The following is a 20,303-nucleotide window of genomic DNA, read 5'->3' as shown; positions in this document are numbered from 1 at the left end:
AGTATAAGATACCAAGGTAGCACTCTCGATTAAAAACCAAAGAGGGAAATCATGGTATTGCAGAAGCCAAAAGATCTACTCCAATGCGATCATTTCACAGAGGAGGAAACACAGAGGCAAAGAGCCATGCACAAAGTGACATACAGCACTACAGAGTAGGGTAGGGCAGGCGGGCAGGGGTGGGGGTGGGAGGTGGCAGGCAGCCTCCCTGCTGCTGATAAAACATCTTTGGTCAGGGCGCCTGGGGGACTCCATCGGTTAAGCGCCTGACTTCGGCTCAAGTCATGATCTCACCATTTGTGCGTTCGAGCCCCGCGTTGGGCTCTGTGCTGACAGCTCAGAGCCTGGAGCCTGCCTCGGATTGTGTCTCCCTCTCTTTCTGCCCCTCCCCTGCTTGTGCTCTGTCTCTCAAAAATAAACATTAAGAAACAAAGAAATAAAAACATCTCAGAGCTGGTGGCATTAATCAGAGGGAACACAAATCTTGATGTAATCCTACTTTGCAGGTACTTTTCTGATGCATGTCAAAACCAAAGTAGCATCGGGGCACCTGGGTGGCACCTCCGTCATCATCTCAGGTCATGAACTCTCAGTTCCCGAGTTCAAGCCCTGCGTGGGGCTCTGTGCTGACAGCTCAGAGCCTGGAGCCTGCTTCAGAATCTGTGTCTCCCTCTTTCTCTGTTCCTCCCTTACTTGCACTCTGTTGCTCTCTTTCTCTCTCTCAAAAAAAAAAAAAAAAAAAAAAAGTAGCATCTTTGATGCTCTCTGCCAGGCAGAGATCCTTACTACTGGTATGTGTGAAAGTTAATTACATGGAGGATAAAGAACATCTCTACCATCAGGATGCAGATAGGCTAGTGCCAATCTGTAGAAGGGTATGGTCAGGGTGTTGGTGCAGGGACAGAAGCCTTGAACCTATGGTGATTCCAAGGATGCCTGTCACTCCTGCCCCAGGTTTTCCAAGAACTTTTCTTATTGATGTTTCACCCAAACATGGTTCCGGAAGTTGTCAGAAAAAGATGTTCCAGCCATCTCTATCCAAATTCTCTCTGAAACCTCCATATTGCCTTTAAAGCATCACAGAGGAATGTAGCATTTACGGTCCTGTGAGCGCCGGGCTATCTGTGCAAATCTAAAATAAAAAAATCTTCTCAAGTTGGGTGTAAACAGATCTCACGGAGACTGGGACTCACATCGCCTTGACCATGCAGGGACTAGAACCAACTTGAGATCACTAGTATCTTTCCTACCCCTGGATTGCTTTGTGGAGACCCCTTGGTGCCTAAAACGGCTAAAACCCTTTGCAGTGGACCTTAGGCAGATGGACTTCTGAAAATGTATTTATATGTAGAGACAGCTGTGGGCATGAAGTTTGGAGATGAGCATCTCTGGGAACTCACATAATAGCAAAAATGGAAAGCCTTGTGCTTTCTTTTTTAGAACGGCTGCAAAATTTCTAATTTACACAATACACACTTTAAAACTTAAATTCAGATATATTTACCTACAGTGAAGTGCATCCATTTTTTTAAAAAAATTAAGTTTATTTATTTTGAGAGACACAGAGACAGCATGAGTAGGGAAGGGGCAGACAGAGAGGGAGAGAGAGAGAATCCCAAGCAGGCTCCGCACTGTCAGTGCAGAGCCTGATGTGGTGCTCAAACTCACAAGACCACGAGATAATGACCTGAGCCGAAATCAAGAGCCGGATGTTTAACCGACTGAGCTACCCAGGCGCTCTATGAAGTGCATTTGTCTTAAGTGTACAGTTCGATGTGTTTTTGATGAATGTCTACACTACCATGGCCAACACCCCAATCAAGACAAAGAGCATTGTCATAACCCTAGAAAGTTCTTTGTGCTTCTTTCTAGTCATCCACAACTCTCCTGCCCCCCATCAAAGGCAAACATGATTCTGATTTTTATCTCATAGATCGGTTTTGCCTGATCGTGAACTTCATGCGAACAGACTAATATATACAATATGTGCCTGGCTTACGCATTATACTTTTGAGGCTCATCTGTGTTTTTGTATATATTAATGGTGTGTTCCTTTTTATTGTTAAGCAATATTGGGTCGAATGGACATATCACGATTTTTTAATTTGTTCTTCTTTGGTGTGCATTTGGGTTGTTTCCAGTTTGTTGCTATTAAGAATAAAGCAGCTACCAACATTCCCATACAGGTCTTTTGTGAACTTTTCATTTCTTTTGGTTAAATAGCTAGGGATAGAGAATTGCTGGATCATAAGTCAGGTGTATGTTCAACCTTACAGGAAATTGCCAGACAGTTTACATAATACACTCTTAATTAGCGAACTTGATTACCTGTGAAGTGAATATTTCTACATTTTTTATCTCATGATTTTTGTCTCAAACTGCACTGATAGGTTATGAGTACACATTCTTTTGAAATGTATCCTGAAGGATAAGCCCTTGAGTAACTATATCATTGTAGTGGTTCTTTAATTCCTCTGACTTATTTATACAAACAACTTAGAATCTGGAAAAATCATACTGGAAAACTGGGATGATCTCTTTTGTGAATCCCTCCCATATTTTTATCATCTTCTTTCATAGTTTATACATACAAAAATATGTGCAATATATGCATTAGTTATAACGTATAATTATAAAGTGGAAATCTGTAAACCCACCACCCAGCCTGAGGAATCAGCACAGTTCTGAGAACATTGCGTGTGCTTCTGGGCTTCTCCCCAGCCCCTCCCAGAGGTAACCAGGATCCTATGCTTTGTGTTCCTCATTAATCCTTTTGCTAAAATAATAATGATTATAATAAATAAAGCAAAAATACTTTATTGTGTATTTAATTATCTTGCTTTAAAAATTGCCACATGCTTTTTGTCGTCTTTGCTTTTGAGCTTTATCAAAACGGTGTCGTGTGTACTTTTTCAGAACTTGCATTTTTTTTTTATTTAAAATTGTGTTTCAAAGCTTTGCCCACATTGTATGTGGCTGTAGTTTATTCACTTTTGCTTTGAATGACATTCCTTTCTGAGAATATATCACGATATATTGTGCACGTAAAATACTTGTCGATTATCACCTGTGCTGTTTCTCACATTTCTTTTTTTTACTTGGTATATGTTACGTTTTGGGGGAGCCTGATACATTGAGCAGAATATTTCGAAATAACACTTTTCAAGTAAACAGTTTTAAAAAGTGAAAATGAGCAACCATTTTCAGCTCCAAATAAAGGGAAATTTATAAGATACGTGGGGGAAAATTGCATACAACAAAATGTGTGATGCATTGTCAATGCTACTGTAAAACAAAGACTCGAGTCATGTTTTACTACATGATTTAATTTCCAAGGTTGAAAAAAATAAGTTTGACTTTGATATGTAGCATCTAATCCTGGAAGAAAATAAAAATCACCTTCTTTGTCTACATGATCAAGTTAGAGCTGAAAAGCGATCTAAATTTTGACTCTTGCTATATAATAGTAAGCATCTTCACAGTCTAAAATAACTTTACCTTATATATTTCCTACTACTTTAGGAAAACACAGACATTTAAAAAATTCACAAATGAAAAATCATTTTGGTCAAAAAACCCCTACAATTTAAATAACTACGCATTTCTCTTTATTCCATAAACCTCCTTATGTTCTCAGGGACAACTCAGTGGGCATTTTTATTACTACTACTTGAAATATATTGTGTCGTAAGGATCTTATATTAGCATTCACCTTAAAAAATCAGCTCTAAACTTTTGTCTTAATTTAGAAGTACATATTAAAAAATTCTGAATATGAAATATGAAAATATAATATTGATGTTCCTTTATATTTAGCTGTAGAATGGATCTGTAGGCTTCAAGACCAACCTCATGCAGGGAACTCTCTGAAGAAATATTTAAAAATTAGTAAACTAAATTTTAATTATTCACATATACTGCCTAATATTTAAATGATACATGCTAAATTTAAGTTTCTTTTTAAAGATTCTAGTATGTTTCTTTCTCTGTTAATGTCCAGAAACATCTAAAACTGGAACAGTGTATTTGAAAATTAAGCTGAATTCAGTTAAACAAAAACAATCCCATATGAATGACTTTCTTAAGTTAAAAAAAAAAAAGATTTATTTTCCTTCTATACAACTGACTCACTGAATTGAGCTAAAAATTTCCAAGGGGAAAAATGATCTAGGAAATAAATATAGGGGAGAAAAGGGCTAGGTTTCCATTATGATAGCTTCTGACTTGTTTTCAGCTCTTAATTAAAAAAAAAATTATTTACGAATGATGGGATGCATAATGTAACGCGGAAATCTTTTAGAATTACAGTAAAAAAAGAAACCTACCTTTCCTTTAGAACAGATCCCTACTTACCAGACAGTCTGATCGTTTATGAGAGAAACACTTCCACTCGATCTAGAGATTCACAACTCTTTTATTAGCCATCTTCTTTTTATTTATTATTGACATCAATTAGCCTGAGTCATGAAACCGGACCACATTACAGACGACACGTGGTCCAATCACTATTTTTAAAAGTCCACGTATTTCAAACTCCTTTCTCCAGCCATTGCTGGGGTTTTTCTCCTTTGAGGACCTGGTCTCCGCGGCATTTATTCATTAGTTGGCTGTCCTAGGGCAGTCTCGCTTTGGGGAAACCTCTCCTTGGTCACAATCAAGAAAACCACCAAGGAGACTTGGGGTTTGTGCTGGTTTCCAGCCACTTACGTAGCAAACGAAACTAGAGAGACGTGCTCGGGAGGACCCGAGGCAGGTGCGGGTGGGTTTCCGCAGTGACCACGGATCGCGCGTGTGTGCGGCATGTTTCCGGGTCCCGACACCAGCGGGGAGACTTGTCTCAGCTCCGGCCCTGGCCCCCCACCCAATTCTCAGGAGCCCTTCGGACACGCCCCCCCCCCCCTGCCTCCGGGGCCCCGCAGACCGGCACTGTGCACGCGCCTCGGCCGCTCCCCGCAGCCGCCCACGTGGTGGATCCCCGAGCCGCGTGAGACCGCGAGGAGCGGCCAGGGCGGGCCACGGGTAGTGGAGGCCCGGCCAGCGCGACCCAGCCTAGCCAGCCCCCTGCCCGGGCCCCCACATTTCCTCTCCCGGAGGGAGGCGACACTCCGCCAGCCGGCCTTCCCCGGCGCCTGCCGCGCCCCCTGGCGGCCGCTGCGGGGACGCGCCCTGGGCACGCGGGGCAGTCTGTCTGGGCCCCCCCCTTCCCCCGCTCGGGGCCCGCGGCAGGCGGCGGGCAGTATCCCCTCACGCCCCTGGGCTAAACCACGCAGGCCGCGCCCTCCCCCTTCAGCTCCCCGCGAGCCCCCAGAACTCCGGACTCTGCGGCCGCGACGCCGCGGCCGTCCCAGCCTTGCGTGAAAGTGCCTGCCTTAGTAGGTTGGGGGTCTGCTTTCTCCCAGGTGTGCCCCTCCCGCCACATTCGGGCTTTCCAGCACGCTGCGAAAAAAATGCCGCATGCACGCACTTATTTATTTATTTTGCAACAGCTGCAAGAAACAATGAAGCTTTTCAAGAATCAGGGAAACGCGCTTTCCAGCCTTGCTGTTGTTTTCAATGAACCTCTCCGGCCCCGCACTGCCGGCCCACCCTGCCCCCTCCCTTCCTCCCTTCTCTTCTCCAGCCTGCCCCTTCGCGGAGCCCGGGCCGGCGCCGGGGGCATTGTTTTTGGAGTCTTGCGGGAGGGGAGGGCGCGTGCAGGGTGGCCGGCGCAGTGCGGGTGGGGGCGAGAGCGTGTGGGCGCGCGCGCGCGTGTGCCGGCGCGGGCGGGGGGCGGGGGCGGTGCCTCGCAGCCTCGCACCCCACGCCCCGGCTCCGCTCCGCACGTCCCTGGAATCCCGGGCTCCGGCTCTTGGCGCGCGCCGGCCTGGGCCGGGCCCTCGGCGCGCCGCGGCTGCGGCTGTGGCCGCTCCAGTGTGCGCGCGGGCGCGTGTGCGCGGCCCCGAGAGTGCGCGCGCGCGCGAGCCCCCAGTGTGTGGCAGCAGCGGCGGCAGCGGCGCGGCGAGGCTGAGGCTCTTGTTTACCAGCATTAACTCCGCTGAGCGGAAAAAAAAAAAAAAAAAAAAAAAGGCAAAAAAAAAAAAAAAAAAAAAACCCGAGGAGGAGCGAGCGCACCAGGCGAACTCGAGAGAGGCGAGCGAGCGAGAGGGACGCCGCCAGCGAGCCTGCCCCCGGCGCGCCCGTGCCCGGCGCTTGCAGACCCTCGGCCCCACTCCCCGGGCCCTCCACGCCCCTCCCGCGCTAGGGGAGCTCCACGGCGCGTTGCGCGCCTCGGCTTTGACCTTCAGCGAGCCGGAGCCCCCGCGCGCGGAGCCGGCGGCGGCGGGCGGGGGCCGGGCGGGGGCCGGCGCGGAGCCCGGGCGGCGCGGCGGGAGTGCTGAGCGCGGCGCGGCCGGCCCGCCGCTTTGTGTGTGTTCTGGATTTGGGAAGGAGCTCGCGGCGGCGGCGGCGGCGGCGGCGCTGAGGGAGGAGGCGGCGGCGAGCGGAGCCCGGAGGAGGAGGAGGAGGGGGAGCCGCTCATTCATTTTTACTCCGCATTTCTGCCCCCGGCCGGCCTCGCCCGCGACCCGGACTTCGGGGCAATCTTGCGAACTGCGTCGCGCCCTCCCGCCGCGGAGGCTCGGGTGTCGGACAGCTTCCCGCTCTGCCTGGGGTCGGGCTTGTTTTTCTCCGCCGAGACGAATTTGGGCTTTGCCCCCTTTCTGTGCAGTTCCCCCCCCCCCCCCTCCTGCCTCTCTGGGTTTGAAAATGGAGGCCGACGACGCCGACAGCCCGCCCCGGCGCGCCTCGGGTTCCCGACTCCGCCGAGCCCTGGGCCGAGGCTGCCGGCGCTGAGGGGCCGCCCCGCGCCGCCGCCCGCCCGCTCGGCGCACCCGGAGGGTCCCCGGCCGGCGCCGCCTTTGGAGTATTGTTTCCTTTGCCCTTGTTTTCGGAGGGGGCGAAGACTGAGTTTGAGACTTTTTCTTCCTTTCCCGTTTTTTTTTTCTTTTTGTTTTCTTTGTTTTCTTTTTCTTTTTCTTTTTGTTTTTTTATTTTTTTGAGAGAGGGGAATTTCGTCCCAAATAAAAGGAATGAAGTCTGGCTCCGGAGGAGGGTCCCCGACCTCGCTGTGGGGGCTCCTGTTTTTCTCCGCCGCGCTCTCGCTCTGGCCGACGAGTGGAGAAAGTGAGTATGTGCCCGCCGCCCGCGGCCACTGCGGGAACTTTTCCTCCGAGGGGCTGCGCCCTGTTTGCGAAACCCGAGTTGCCGTCGTCGCAGCTGTCGGGCCCCTGGGCTCGGGGGCGGCCCGGCGGGGTGTGGAGGGGCTCGGCCTTCCGGCCGGAGCGGCCCCCGGAGCCCCGGCTCTGCGCACCCCCGCGCGGGAAGAGCCTCGGGGGCTTTCTCTTTCGCTGTCCCGGGAGCCCTGCCCCGCGGGCCGCTTGCCTTGGGAAGCGCTCGTGCCCCCGCGGCCGTGCCCGCGCTGGGACTCCGTCGGGGAAGTTCGCGCCGGGCCGGGCCCCGCCACCCACACCCCACCCCCCTCGCGGCGCGCGGGCCGCTCCGCACCGCGGGCTGGCCCCCGCGCGGCGCGCAGACGGTGGTGACAGCTCCCGCGGTCGCGCGGGGCCCTGGCTGCCGGGACAGGCGGGGATCGGGTAGCCCACCGGCCGTGGGGTTCCAGGGGGAGGCGGCCGGCGGAGAGGCCCCGCAGCCCCAGGACACGTTTCCAAACATCCCAGAGCGGCCTCGTGTCGCCAACGCGCTTTACCCCTCGGGCATTTTGGGTTCCTGGCCTTTCCCTCCCCGTCACTTTCGCCCGATCCTCTGCGGGTTACCTGCCCCCGGCTTCCCGCGACCGCTCTGTGCGGCTCAGGCGTTGGGGGGGAGAGTTCCCGCTGAAGACTCCCCCCCCACCCCCACCCCCGAAAACTGCAAGGTCGGGGGCTCTGCGTCAGTCCAGCTTTTCCGAGGAGCGCGTCTGGGCCCCCTAGTTCACAGGGTTCTGGGACTTTCTTCGCCCAGTTGCTACCCCGGCCCGTAGACCCCTCTCCTCCTGCAGACGGGGGTGGGGAGTGTTCGGGCAGCATCCGACTGTGCGGGAGTGGGTGTGTGGTCCGAGCCGACGTGCCTTTCCACACACGTGCTCGCAACGCGGGGCTGTAGCTGTCGCCACACGGCCGCTCGGGGACACCTAGACGCCTGGCCCCGGCGAGAGGTGTCGCGCGCCAGCCTTTAAGGCGCGCCGGGGTCTGCGGCAGCGGGGGGGGTGGGCGGGAGGGTGTTCTGTTTTGCGAGCGCGGAGCCCTCGCCTTGGTTTGCTGGCCAGAGTTGCGTCGCACTGGATCTCTCCTGCCCCGCACTTCCTTTGTACAAAGTTAATAAGCAGTATCGCTCCACACTCGCTATCGCTTGCAATCTGATAGCTTTTGTTTTGGTAGTGTCGGGTAGGGGTAGGGAAGTGCGGGGAGGGGGGGGGAGGGAGGGGGGGAGAACTTAGGGCCCCACGACGTGTGGAGGAAGGAGGAGGAGGAGGAGGGGGTTCTATACTCAGAAAATGGAAGCGTGGTTTACTGGCGTCTTCGCGATGGCAGGGTAATTTGAACACGATTAAAGTTTAAATGCAGTCGGGGAACTGGGGCTGGGAACGTTGAGGGCGTGCTGGTGAGTAATGTTTGCCGAGGGTATGCAGGTGGTGCCAGTTAACTTTGAAAAATCACGACGGAGCCTCGAAGAGTGAGGGAGAATGGTGGGGGGTGGGGGGTGGGGGGGGGGCGGCGGGGCTGTCTGGCCCCATCACGGGGGCAATTCGGAAAGGCTGTTGTGTAAACAAACCCTTCTTAAGTGTCTTGGAAGAAATGAGTCCGTGATGGAATAAGAGGAGATTTTTGTAAAGAATTAGTGTTTACTACACGGAGTAAGTCGCAGATTGAGGCCGGACCTTCCACGGAGCTGAGCTCTCCTCCTCTTTGTTTTCTAAACTTTCAGCTCACTGGATTGGACGAAAGGCTTTCGGCTCCCTTCTCAGGGTTACAGATGGTGTTTGGGGGGACCGAAGAGGGTATCTAGCCTCTCAAGGCTAAATACAGTTTAGAAGACCACAGGAGAGCTAATCCATTTTTTTTTTAAGGCATGATATTGAGGTGTGTAATGTTTCCAGTTTTATTATTTAATGTTAGTTGTGAGGTTCACAACACCAGTGATGGCCTTGCGTCTTGAGGAAGGAGTCGGGCATTTTAAAATAGGATGCCTTGTTGTTCCCAGCGATCTTCGTGAACAGTATTCTTTGTGAAAGGAGGCTCTTTCTTGAGAAAACAGGAGGAGAAGGGGTATTTTCATGCATGTTTATAATAAAGAGAGGCCAAAGCTTTTCTCAAGGATGCCTTGACAATTGCTGGTTCCCGAAAACCTGACGGATGGCCAGAAGGCACCCCGACTCAAGTCCTAACTCAGTCTCTGTTCCTTCCTACAGCTCTGACGTTTTCAGGAGAAAAGGATATGCTCAGTGTTTAGCATGTGTTCAGTTTTTAGTCAGGTGCTGGAACCCTTAACTCTGATGGAAATAAACTACTGAATCCAGTCAGGGATGAGTATTGTTTTGGGATAAAAATTGGGCTGGTGTTTGTTCCTATTGTATTGGCATATTTAAGGATTAGTGTTTACTCTTTGAACACTGACACCTACAACAGTAAGGTGATTTTCTTTTAAATCTTTCACTGAAGAGATGTAGAAGTTTTTTGAGGCAGATGAAGTCAAGCAGACACGTTTGTTTTGTTATCAACATGATGTGAACAGAGCATCTAAATAAGGGAGGCTGGGAAGTTCTGAGTGATAGCTAAATCATCTGATGGCTTCGTCTTTTTTTTTTTTTTTTTATTCCACATGTATTTTAAACATATTGGCTATCTCATTAAAAGGGCTCAGTCCTCTTTCTGCCCCAGGCACAGTCCTATCCTATTGTCAGGGAAATATAGGTATGTGAAAGGTTGATGTTTAAAGAAGTTGGTGTTTTATTACCAGAGGAAGAATCCAGAATAAGAAGGTTGGAAAAAACCTAAATAGCAAATTATAGTTTAGACTCTCTAGAGGGAACTCGCAAGTAAATGATACTTTTGAGTAGGGATGGGGTGTGGGTCAGGATTTGAAGTTTAAAAGGTTATATGTTTGATTTGTCAGAAGGATTAGAAAACTCTAACCTTAAGAAATATGCTAAGGTTGCCTGGAAGAACCTTAAAAGCATCATGCTAAGTGAAAGAAGCCAGTCACAAAAGACCACATATTATATGATTCTGTTTACGTGAAGTCTGGAATAAGCAACTCCATAGAGACGGAAAGTAGATTAGTGGTTGAGTAGGGCCGGGGGAGGACGGAACAGGGAGTGACTGTTCATGGGTATGGGCTTTCTTTTGGGGGTGATGAAAATGTTCTAAAATTAGATTGTGGTGATGGTTGTACCACTCTGAATATACTAAAAATCATTGGAGTGTCCACTTTAAATTAGTGACTTTTATGGCATACAAATTGTATCCCAATAAACCTGGGTTCCCCCCCCCCTTTTTTAAAGAAATCTGCGAAGGTTGACAAGAATGCATTGTCACTTTGAACATAGAGGTTAGATTAAGTAAATTTGTCCAGCAAGTGATCATATCTCTTTTTATTTGTGGAGTTTCTTACATCCGTGCACTCTAGCAATACGGCAAACTGATGGCTGGTGTTGTAACAGTGGGGTTTCAACACCATAGGAGAAATGGGCAGGAAAAAAAAAATCTTGGTTATACACAGCTCAAGTAGGGATTTAGGGGTTGGACTTAAAAAACACAAATGCCAATGAAAGTCAGATTTGTGACAGTGAAATCCTTAACTGAATCCGAAACGAAGTTGGTCTTTCCAAGACTAAAGTTTAGGAGCTGAGTCCGGAAGGCTTTTTGTATTTCCAGTTTTCTTACATGTGTTTTCCAACAAAGAAATAATGTACTGTTTTAAGATGGTAAAGAATTTCCACTTTGTTTTTTCTTTCTTTTCTTTTTCTCTCTTTGATATCCCTTATTAACTACTCTGGTAGTAAAGACTGAGGATGAATGGGGTGGGTTTTTTCTTTGTTGCTCATTTTATTTTTTTAAATGGCTTCAGAATCTGAGCAGGAAACAGGATCTTTGTACGCTACAGTAGTTTTTTCAGGCATACGATAATTTTTTTTAATTAAAATTTCTCGTGGAACAAAAGATTTAAACATACAGCAAAGGCATTTTTGCTATGCCCTTTTCCAGATTTACCTTGGCCTTTTAATAGAAAAAGATGTGGAGAATAGTGGTTGTTTACATTTGTTTTTGCTCTTTGTCTAGGACTTAGTTTACTAATAAAAATGTTTCCTGCCCTTCTTATTGTTGCAAGATCAGGGCAGTAATGAAAATCAACTGTATCGTTTTCACTTGTTGCCTTAGAGTTTTGCCAAGGGGAGCCCTCAAGGGACAGTAGCTTCCTTTTAAATCTGGTTTCATTTGTTTTGTGAGAAGCAACTGAAGCTGTAAGAAGCAACTGAATCCAGCCAACACTTATTGGGCACCTGCTGTATGAAAGCTGGACCCTATGCCAGGCAGTGAGTAAGCTTACAAGGAAAGAGGGCTTTGTCTTTGTCCTTGAGGCATTTTTTAAAACTCCTGCGTGAAACAAAGTTGCTTAGAAAATCAGATCTTTTTCAGACTCAGCACAGAATGCACGGTTTTCAAATAGGCGGCAAACAGCATTTTAAAGGCCCTTTAAAAACATTTCTGTAGACTTAAGATACCAAGTAAACCAATGTTGCTGAATCTTCTAAAGCCCTCTGCTGCACCATTTTTGCCTTCCTCACATATTGCCTCCCATTGCAGTACTGGACGCACGGGACACATTCACCGGTCTACGCTCAGCCTCTCAGCTTTTTTTACAACATTGGTTCTGACAATTGTGATTAAAAATGTGGAGTGTTGCAGTTACCTTTTGCCAACACTTCAGGAGTTACAGGTGGCGTTCGTGAATGCTGCACGGCATGTTTTGAGTTGTACGGAAGGTGGAACTTATTTCAAAACTGTTCTGGAGTTACACATTGCTGAGCCTTCTGGACATTATTAGGAAACTTTCTTAATTGTAAGGCTTTATCATGTAAAAGAACTCACTGTTTGTAAAGGTGCAGAAGGGTAAGAATAAGATCCAGGAGGCAATTGAATCATGACTTTGTTTTTTTTTTAATCATAAAAAGTAGAAGCTGTGTTTCTTTCTGGGTTGTGATTTGCTTCGATTTGTTTTCAACACTCATTTAAAAATCCTAAGAAGAGGTATCTGTGCCTGCAGGCCACCTTACACCGAACTGCTTTTCTTAGCCAACCTGTGACAGGTGCTGAGTCCAAGGTATGCATTCCCATCAGTTGTACTAAATATATAGTAGTTGCACACGTGCTTGAGATAGGGTTTCTCCATTTCTCTGTCCAAGATGTTCTGAAGGAAAACGTTGAACACTCGAAGGACAACAAAGTGAATAATGAATGAAGCACTCTAACCCCCCCCCCATTTTTTTAAAGTTTATTCTTTGAGAGCGAGCGAGCAAGTGGTGGGGGTGGGGGTGCAGAAAGAGAGGGAGAGAGAGGATCCCAAGCAGGCTCTGTGCTGTCAGAGCCGAGCCTAACTCGGGGCTCCAGCTCATGAACTGTGAGATCATGACCTGAGCCAAAATCAAGAGTCAGGTACTTAGCTGACTGAGCCACGCAGGCACTCCCCTCTGACCTTGAAAATGGTGTTTGGGGTCAGATTATCAGGAGGAGGTTTTCCCATTATTTGTCAAGATGTGATTTGGCTTAAATTTAAGGAGGGGATACATGCAACAGTCCTGATGTTTGTGCACAATGAGACTTGTTGACATTTGGGGAGAGTAACTGATTTTCAGTATTTGGAAAGAAACCTCTATCTGTAAAACTGATTTGTTCTGAGCAAAAGGCATATGTTTTGTATAAGATTATTGGTAAACAAAAGATCTTTAAAAACAAGTCAGGTTGTTACCGCAATAGATGTGTATTCCCTTGGCATGATGAAGTTTGTTTCTCTTGTTATATTGCTATGGTCTTTTTTGACTCAGAATAGTAAAAGTATCTTTGATTTTGAGACTTTTGAAGACTTAGATTGTTTTCTGTTTTTAAAGCATCAGTTTTTACTCATGTTGTAAAGTCCCACATATCATTTTTGAAGACTTCCCTACTTTTTTCAATTATGCCAGTTTCACTCATGGCCTGTGAAACTGATTCATTTCAAAATCTTAAGGAAATATTGATATTTCTGGAATTGACAATTTTTTTTCTCCCTCCTCTCTCAGTAAATGTATATCGAACACTTAGTGGGCTTAGATCTTTAAGTTTAAAAATTCATTCTGATACCATAAAATATTTTACGGAAGATTTTAAAGGTATGAATCAAACCATAGAAATCACTTGTTATGTTTATTTAAAACACTAAAGAAACGGGATGCCCAGGAGGCTCAGTTGGCTGAGTATCCGACTTTGGCTAGGGTCATGATCTCACTGTCCGTGGGTTCGAGCCCCGCATCAGGCTCTGTGCTGACAGCTCAGAGCCTGGAGCCTGCTTGGGATTCTGTCTCCTCCTCTCTCTCTGCCCCTCCCCCCCCCCAAAAAGAAACATAAAAAAAATAATGAAACACTAGAGAAACAAACTAGTAAGCAAGGCTTTTATTCTTTTTTGTGCCCTATCAAGAATTTTTAAACGTATAGGTTGCTATTCAGATTTTACTGGAACACAACAGAAAGTAGTTTCTTTTATGATGAAAGATGCAGGTTGGAATGGCAATAACTGTTACAAGGTATTGTTGCTGTTATTTATGACGGGGAGAAGTAGGTAGGGATGCAGGGACTGCCTTTATTCTCATATTTATCCTCTCCTTGGTTAGTGCTGGTGATAGCTTACTTTCTAAGTTGCTGGGGATGTGTCCATGGAGCTGAGTGTCTGTCCCACTTATGATGGCTGACAGTCTTGCAGCCCATACTTTCTTATTTGACCTACTATGGTGGCTTAGCCACATGGGGAAAACGTGCACGCACATAACTGGTACCACAAATACTACAGAGGTAGCTACGTCTGCCTTAGATTGCTCACATTATAATAGTCTGGATTTTTTTTAAAGGCATTTATATTTAAAGACATAGAAGTATTCTATTCCTGGTCCAAAGGGTTCTTGGCGGGGAGGGGGGAGGGAAGGGAGCTGAAACTTTATTCGTTTATTTCACGCCTCACTGTCTTAGCCCCCTGCACAAGGCAGGCACCGACTTCAGTAATAATCATATAATAGAAATGCTACTTGTTCACAATTGTGTGTGTGTGTATGTGTATTTCCATGCATTCAGATTCTGACTGTTCTAAATCCATTACTGTTTCTGTCTTGTGTACTCTTGTGTGGCTACTTTCTTTTTAACCTGGTGCTGGCTTTCCTTAAACCGGCTTTGGAATAACTTGTCAGTTTGGTAATTCAGGTGTACTGCATGCTGCTGTTTAAATTACTCTTGACATGGGAGAACAAATACATTTTGACAGCCTTAAAGCATAAATGTTTTATAGAGCAGAACTTTTAAATTTTCCTGAGATATTTTGGATGCATACTTCCAGCTTGTCCTCTCATGTAAAATATAGTTGGTGGTTTGTCTCTATAAAATTGATAACTGGAAATACATATTTGACTAAGTAAATGAGACAGCACCAATTTGGGTTAGGCAAATTTTAGTTAATGCCTTTAGTTCATAGTAAAGGAACAGAAGTCTGATGATATTTAGGGGGAGATAGGCTTACGTGTTATGGCTTTTCCCAAATTTGGAGTATCCGAGTGGCTTTTAATAACTTCCTGGAAAAAAGTAGGAAGCACAGAGAGAAAGCCAAGGTGTGCGGTCCATGATCCATCTGGCAAATAGTTTTCTAAGTTATTAGCTTTGTATAGATTGTAAGATCTTCATCAAATGTGCTCAGATTAATCTGTGTTGTCCTGAATTTATTCTCCCCATATTCTTTTCCTGGGTCTCCTGCTAGTGGGATAATACACAAGCTCACAGACTCAGGATTTGAAAGAGGAGCACAGATTGCCATGAAAACAAACGAACAAAGAGACCAGTGACAGGAAGATCTGTTGTTCAGCTTTCCTCAGTTCTGTCGTCTGATTTCTGCCGACAGTGAGTTCATGGCATATGTTAGGTCGCAACGTGGTATAGTTTGGTTACAGGAAATTTCTTTTGCGATCATCGCCTTGCACGGTTGGGTGACCTATTTGGGGTTTTCTTTCTGACATGTCCCTCAGTAAGATTTCCAACAACAAATGTTGAGTCAGGATGGAATTTCTAGTTAAATTTTAGTTCGTCAGCTCACTCGTTTCTGGGGAGACTGGTTAATTGAATGTTTCCTTTCTACCTTACCGAGTCCCTTGAAATCATTCAGATTGTCTCCTGATTTTAGCTCCACCCTGGTCCAGTCTGCCAGACCTGCATCATCTGCCTGAGGAGATGCTCAGCTTGGCCTCCGAGCCACTTGGGCTACTTTGGCTCCCATTCCTTCTCTCTGGTGTGATGGATGGGCCAGCCTCAAATTCTCAGCGTGTGCCTTTTGTGGTGCTGCATTGTGGTTCAAGAATCAAGTCCAAGGCTCCTCACACTGGGCTGCAATAAATACATCCTTAGTGAGACTGCTTGTAGGGATCCCGTGTTAATTCCCAGCACCCACGCTTCACCTCTGCGGTGAACACGCCGTGCCATTGCTGTCTCCATGGTTTTGTTCCTGCTGTGTTCCTGGTCTGGAATGTTTTCTCCTCTCTGCTACCCCCGTACAGAATAGTGGAAAGTGCTTCTGTAGAGAGCAACAAAGTCACCTGGTTCGAGTTTCTCCTTTGCTGCCAGTTAGGTCTTTGGCCCTGAACAAGTTATTTAATTTTTTTGAGGCTCAACACAAATGTAGAGACTTAAAATAACTGGGACGTTTTCTTCTTTTCTCATTAAGCAACATCACAAAAACTTCTTCTAATATATTCAGAAAAGTAATGTCAGAAAAATTGGAGGGGGGAGGGTGTAGTTTTTTTATTTTTAAAAATCTCTGGATTTCAGACAGATCTGTGGAACAGGGACAGATGGTAGCTGTCTAAAGGTGGGGTGCTAATCAGGAAATTCATTTCCTCCAAATACCTTTCTATGGTTTTAAAAGATCTGAGATGATATACTTTTGTTTCTAACTCCCGATGCCTCTTCCTTCATGAAGCCTTTCAGATTGTTCAAACTTCCGTAGACCTAACCTCCCCCCTTACTCCCTTTGAGTTCATTACCACTACTGTGCTGGTTAGCAGTGATTTGTTTTGTCCTGTACCTGAGCTGTCGTCATTTTATGAGGCCGCAGAGAGCAGTGGAGCCAAAGAGCTTGCTTTGAGTCTCAGCTCCTCAGTAGTGAAGATCTCAGGCCAATGATTTAATCTTCCTGTGCCTCAGTTTCCTTGTCTGTGAAATTGCAATTTTAATAGAACCTACTTGATACACTTATTTATAGAAATTAAGGGAATTAATACATATGTCAAGTGCTTAGAGCAGAAGCTGGCATATACTAAGGTCCTCAGACTTCAGCTTCCTACTGCTCTTATGGATGTGACATGCTTGAACGTAGGTGTTCTTTGGATAGTGCCAGGAAAGTAGGACACACTAGAGACTTGACTGTCCTTGTAACTTACATGCGGTTGGTATATAGTAGGTGCTCAGTAAATGTTCTACAATAAAACTTAAGGTGCTTAACAGGATACATTTTGTTTGTTAAATCCCGGTAGTACGATTTTACCTATTTTGAGCAAACAGTGGTAAACCCCGGCAGTTCACCTTCTGCTTCAGAGATCTGTTCATTACGCTTTCTCCCCTAATTCTTCCCCTTGTCCATTCCTGCTGGCGCCTGAGAAGTCTCCAGTGCGTACTCTGCCCACCTCACTAATGCGTAGGCGACACCTAGTGGCCAGAAAAGAGATTCAGCCTCTTCCGTGACTGATTTAACCCTGCTCGTGCCCAAGGATGAAGATAGCGATCGCCCGCTCCCTCCCCACGCACGTCCCTTAGATTTTGTCTTCTGGCTTGGTTCCTGGGAACTGATAGCAGGAGAATGTGTGGACTGCAGGCTTCGGTAGAAACCACTGGGATTTCGGATTAAGACTGCTGTAGTGTGTCAGCCAGCTCCTTTGAGAATGAGCTACAATTAGGGTCTTCCTAAGTGAGGTAAACAACTTTGGTAGAGTCCTTGTGTTTAGTGTACCTTTCACAATTCAAGATTTAAGGTGTTTTCACAGGACTTTAGCAAATAAAAAGTTCTAAAATATTTCTCTTGAGATTAGAGATTAAAAAAAAAAGCCCTACTAATTCATTTTGAAAAATAAAGCAAGATCCCCATTGCTCTCTTTCTGTGGTAACACTTAAATTATCATTCTTATAGGTGTTGCCTTGGACAATTTCAGGGAGTTAAGACACTCACCAGTCAGAATTCCTAACGGAGAATGACAGACACTTCCATTAACCGGTGTTAGATCTCACATCAGATGTACTGGGTTCGGTATTTTTCTGTGTTTTGTTTCATGCTTTTTTTGGTACTTTGAGAATCCACTTTGTCACTTCCTTGGCTGCAACTACACTTACTATGTACGTGGTTATCCATTTTACCTTTTGAAAGTTGTAGACTCATTTCCCCGTGATTGCTGTTTATTGTTTTTATTCATTTTATTCTATTTTATTTGCTTTTTATTATTTTTAATTTGGAAATCATTTCTTTGGCTATCTGAGAGAGGACCACAGTGTGCCATCATCTCAGTCGTTTTGAACAACTCTTTGGGCTCCTTCTCAAACAGGCTGTACTCTTTCTTTCAAGTCCCTTTGCTCTGGCTGGTAGCAACCTCTCTGCTTAAAACAACTCTTCACCAGTTTGCCCTCTGGAAAACTCCTTTAAGCATTAGCTACAAATTCACCCCCTCCGCAGCCTTGATTCGGCATGTAGGGTGGTCACGTGACACTCTATAGCTCTATGAGTAGCTTGCCCTGTGTTGTTTCCCCCAGTGGCCGAGAAGGACAATGATGGCACCTTGGTCATCTGTGAATTTCCAGGACATGGCCCGGTGCCTGCCACACGGGAAGACCTCAAACAGGAGACTTCTTAGAGGGCTAAGCCCTGTCCTGCTCCCCCTACCATTCACTGTGAAGCATCTTGATAACAAATGTATTCTCATCTTTTTATTATAGCCCTGCCAGCAGAAGCATCTTACCGTGCTAGTTACCACTATGTGGAACTCGAAAGCAATAAAATTATCTTTAAAATCAAACTTTTGGGGCACCTGGGTGGATCATCATTTGAGCTTCCGACGTCGGCTCAGGTCAGGATCTCACAGTTTGTGAGCTCAAGCCCTGTGTCAGGCTCTGGGCTGACAGCTGGGAGACTGGAGCCCACTTCAGATTCTGTTTTTCCCTCTCTCTCTCTGCCCCTTCTCCACTTGTGCACTTGATCGCTCTCTAAAATAAACATTAAAAAAAAAAAAAAAGCAACTTTCATCAGGCTTTTTGCAGACTGAGGTGAACAAAAGCCTTAAAACTCCAGGAAAGCCCTGTCAAGGCTGTCTCATCCCTGTGGAGGGACGCCTTTTCCCGCAAGTTCCCTCCAGATAGGAATTAATGACTCCTGTCCACCAGTTGTTGGTAATGGGGCTTCGCTGGTGGTACTGGGTGCCTGACTGAAGGCAGGCACTCAGGCTGGGTTGGGCTGTGTTGTGGTCCAGGCGTGGCCTGATACAGAGGACCCCCAAGGTCCAGCCTCCGGGCCAGGTGGATGCTTCCATGTCTGTAGCTGCCCACTGCTCTCTCCCTTCTGGATCACACGGCAGGCCTAGGTCATTTCTCATGACCTGAGTAGCCTCCAGATCCCAAGACACAAGGTAGAGAGAGATGACGTGCTTTGGAAGGTCTGATTGGAACCAGCAGAAATACTGTGAACAGGCACTTGCTTCTGTCCCTTGCCTTATTTTCTTGGTGAGGCCAGTGAACTTTTGCCTCGGATGCTGACAGGGATGGCAGCCAGTCGTAAAAGGCTCTCATCACTTGAGTGCCCCCCTCTCCTGGGTTCTGGCCAGGGCCTTTGATTGGCCTCTCTGACCCCCCGCCCCCGGAAGTTTACTTGTCTCGGATGGCGTGAAGAGGGCTCCTGAAAGTAATTAACACCTAAGAAATTATCCTTAAAAGCTTCATGCTCCTGAGGAGACTGGTGAGGCGGGATATTTCTTACGGAAAATGTAAACATAATCATTTGAACCTGGCATGTTAATTTCAAGCGTACCTTGTGTTAAAAAAAAAAAAAGTATCTTGTAAAATTGCCCTGTGAATGTTGCACAGGGTGGATGTGAACTCACCAGGACAAGCCAGTACAGCGCCCGCCTTTCATCTGCCCTCGTCAGTGGGGTTTGCATGTGCACAGCGCTGCCTTTGAAGCCCTTTCTCCTCAAACACCTCGCCGTCTCTGTCTCTCTGATGCAGGGAGGCATATTGGGATTGGGAAGGGAGCTACAGGCCTCAGTGTCCCCATCGTCCCCATCTGCGGTTTGGGGTATTTGGGATGATATGAAGATTGGCAGTAACGTTTCTGAGGGGCCAGCAAGTAGAAGGCATCCAAAGGCATGTTTTGTCAGTCTCTTTTCCATGTGCCATGGTGGCCCTGTTGGCCTCTCGCTGGAGCTCCTCTCCTTTCGCTGTCTCCCTGGCACTGGGTATCACTGTCCCTCAGGGATAGACCTCCTGTCCCTTGTCTGCAGTGAAGTTTTAACCTCATGAAGTCTGAGCCTCAGCTCAGCCCTCTGGAACCACTAACAGGCTGCCTCTCTGAGCCAGAAGAGAAGCTGTCTTTGAGTTAACTCAGGCTGGTTCCCGTGGACCCTTACATTCAAGGTCATCGCCCATGTAAAGAGGAGGACGGCGGGGAAGATCCAAAACCCTGCTTCTACTGCCAAGGCCTCCAATGGCCTCAGCTCCCCCAAGAGCCTATGGAGAGCACATGTACTACTTTCTCAAGGGGCTGACTCTCCAGATGGAAACAGTCAAATGCTGGTGGATGGTTGCAGGCAGATGCATTCAGTGCTTACTCATGGGATGCTGACTAGTGGGGAAGTTTGTGAGCTGGAGGGGTGCTGTCATGGAGCTACTGAGGAACCCGAGAAGGTGTTAGGCAGTCTGGCTAGGGTTCCAAGGGGCAGTAGCATTGGCATTGGCCTGGGCATTAGCGCCAGGCGCGCTGGTGAAGGGACTCAGCGGTGGGTAGAGAGA

At 47.0% G+C, this 20,303-nt stretch overlaps 1 protein-coding gene across 1 annotated transcript in view; it reads left to right on the top strand.

The window, feature by feature from the left end:
• Window positions 1–6,361: 6,361 nt before the first annotated feature.
• Window positions 6,362–20,303, top strand: part of IGF1R (insulin like growth factor 1 receptor) — a 309,821-nt gene continuing 295,879 nt past the window's right edge. The window contains exon 1 of the mRNA XM_043554778.1: window positions 6,362–7,161. Within this exon, the coding sequence (XP_043410713.1) occupies window positions 7,068–7,161 (94 nt within the window). The 5' untranslated portion in view covers window positions 6,362–7,067. The remainder of the gene's footprint in view (window positions 7,162–20,303) is intronic.

This window comes from Prionailurus bengalensis, chromosome B3, assembly GCF_016509475.1.
Source record: "Prionailurus bengalensis isolate Pbe53 chromosome B3, Fcat_Pben_1.1_paternal_pri, whole genome shotgun sequence".
NCBI classification, from domain to species: Eukaryota; Metazoa; Chordata; class Mammalia; order Carnivora; family Felidae; genus Prionailurus; species Prionailurus bengalensis.
This window is presented reverse-complemented; position numbering and strand designations above follow the sequence as displayed.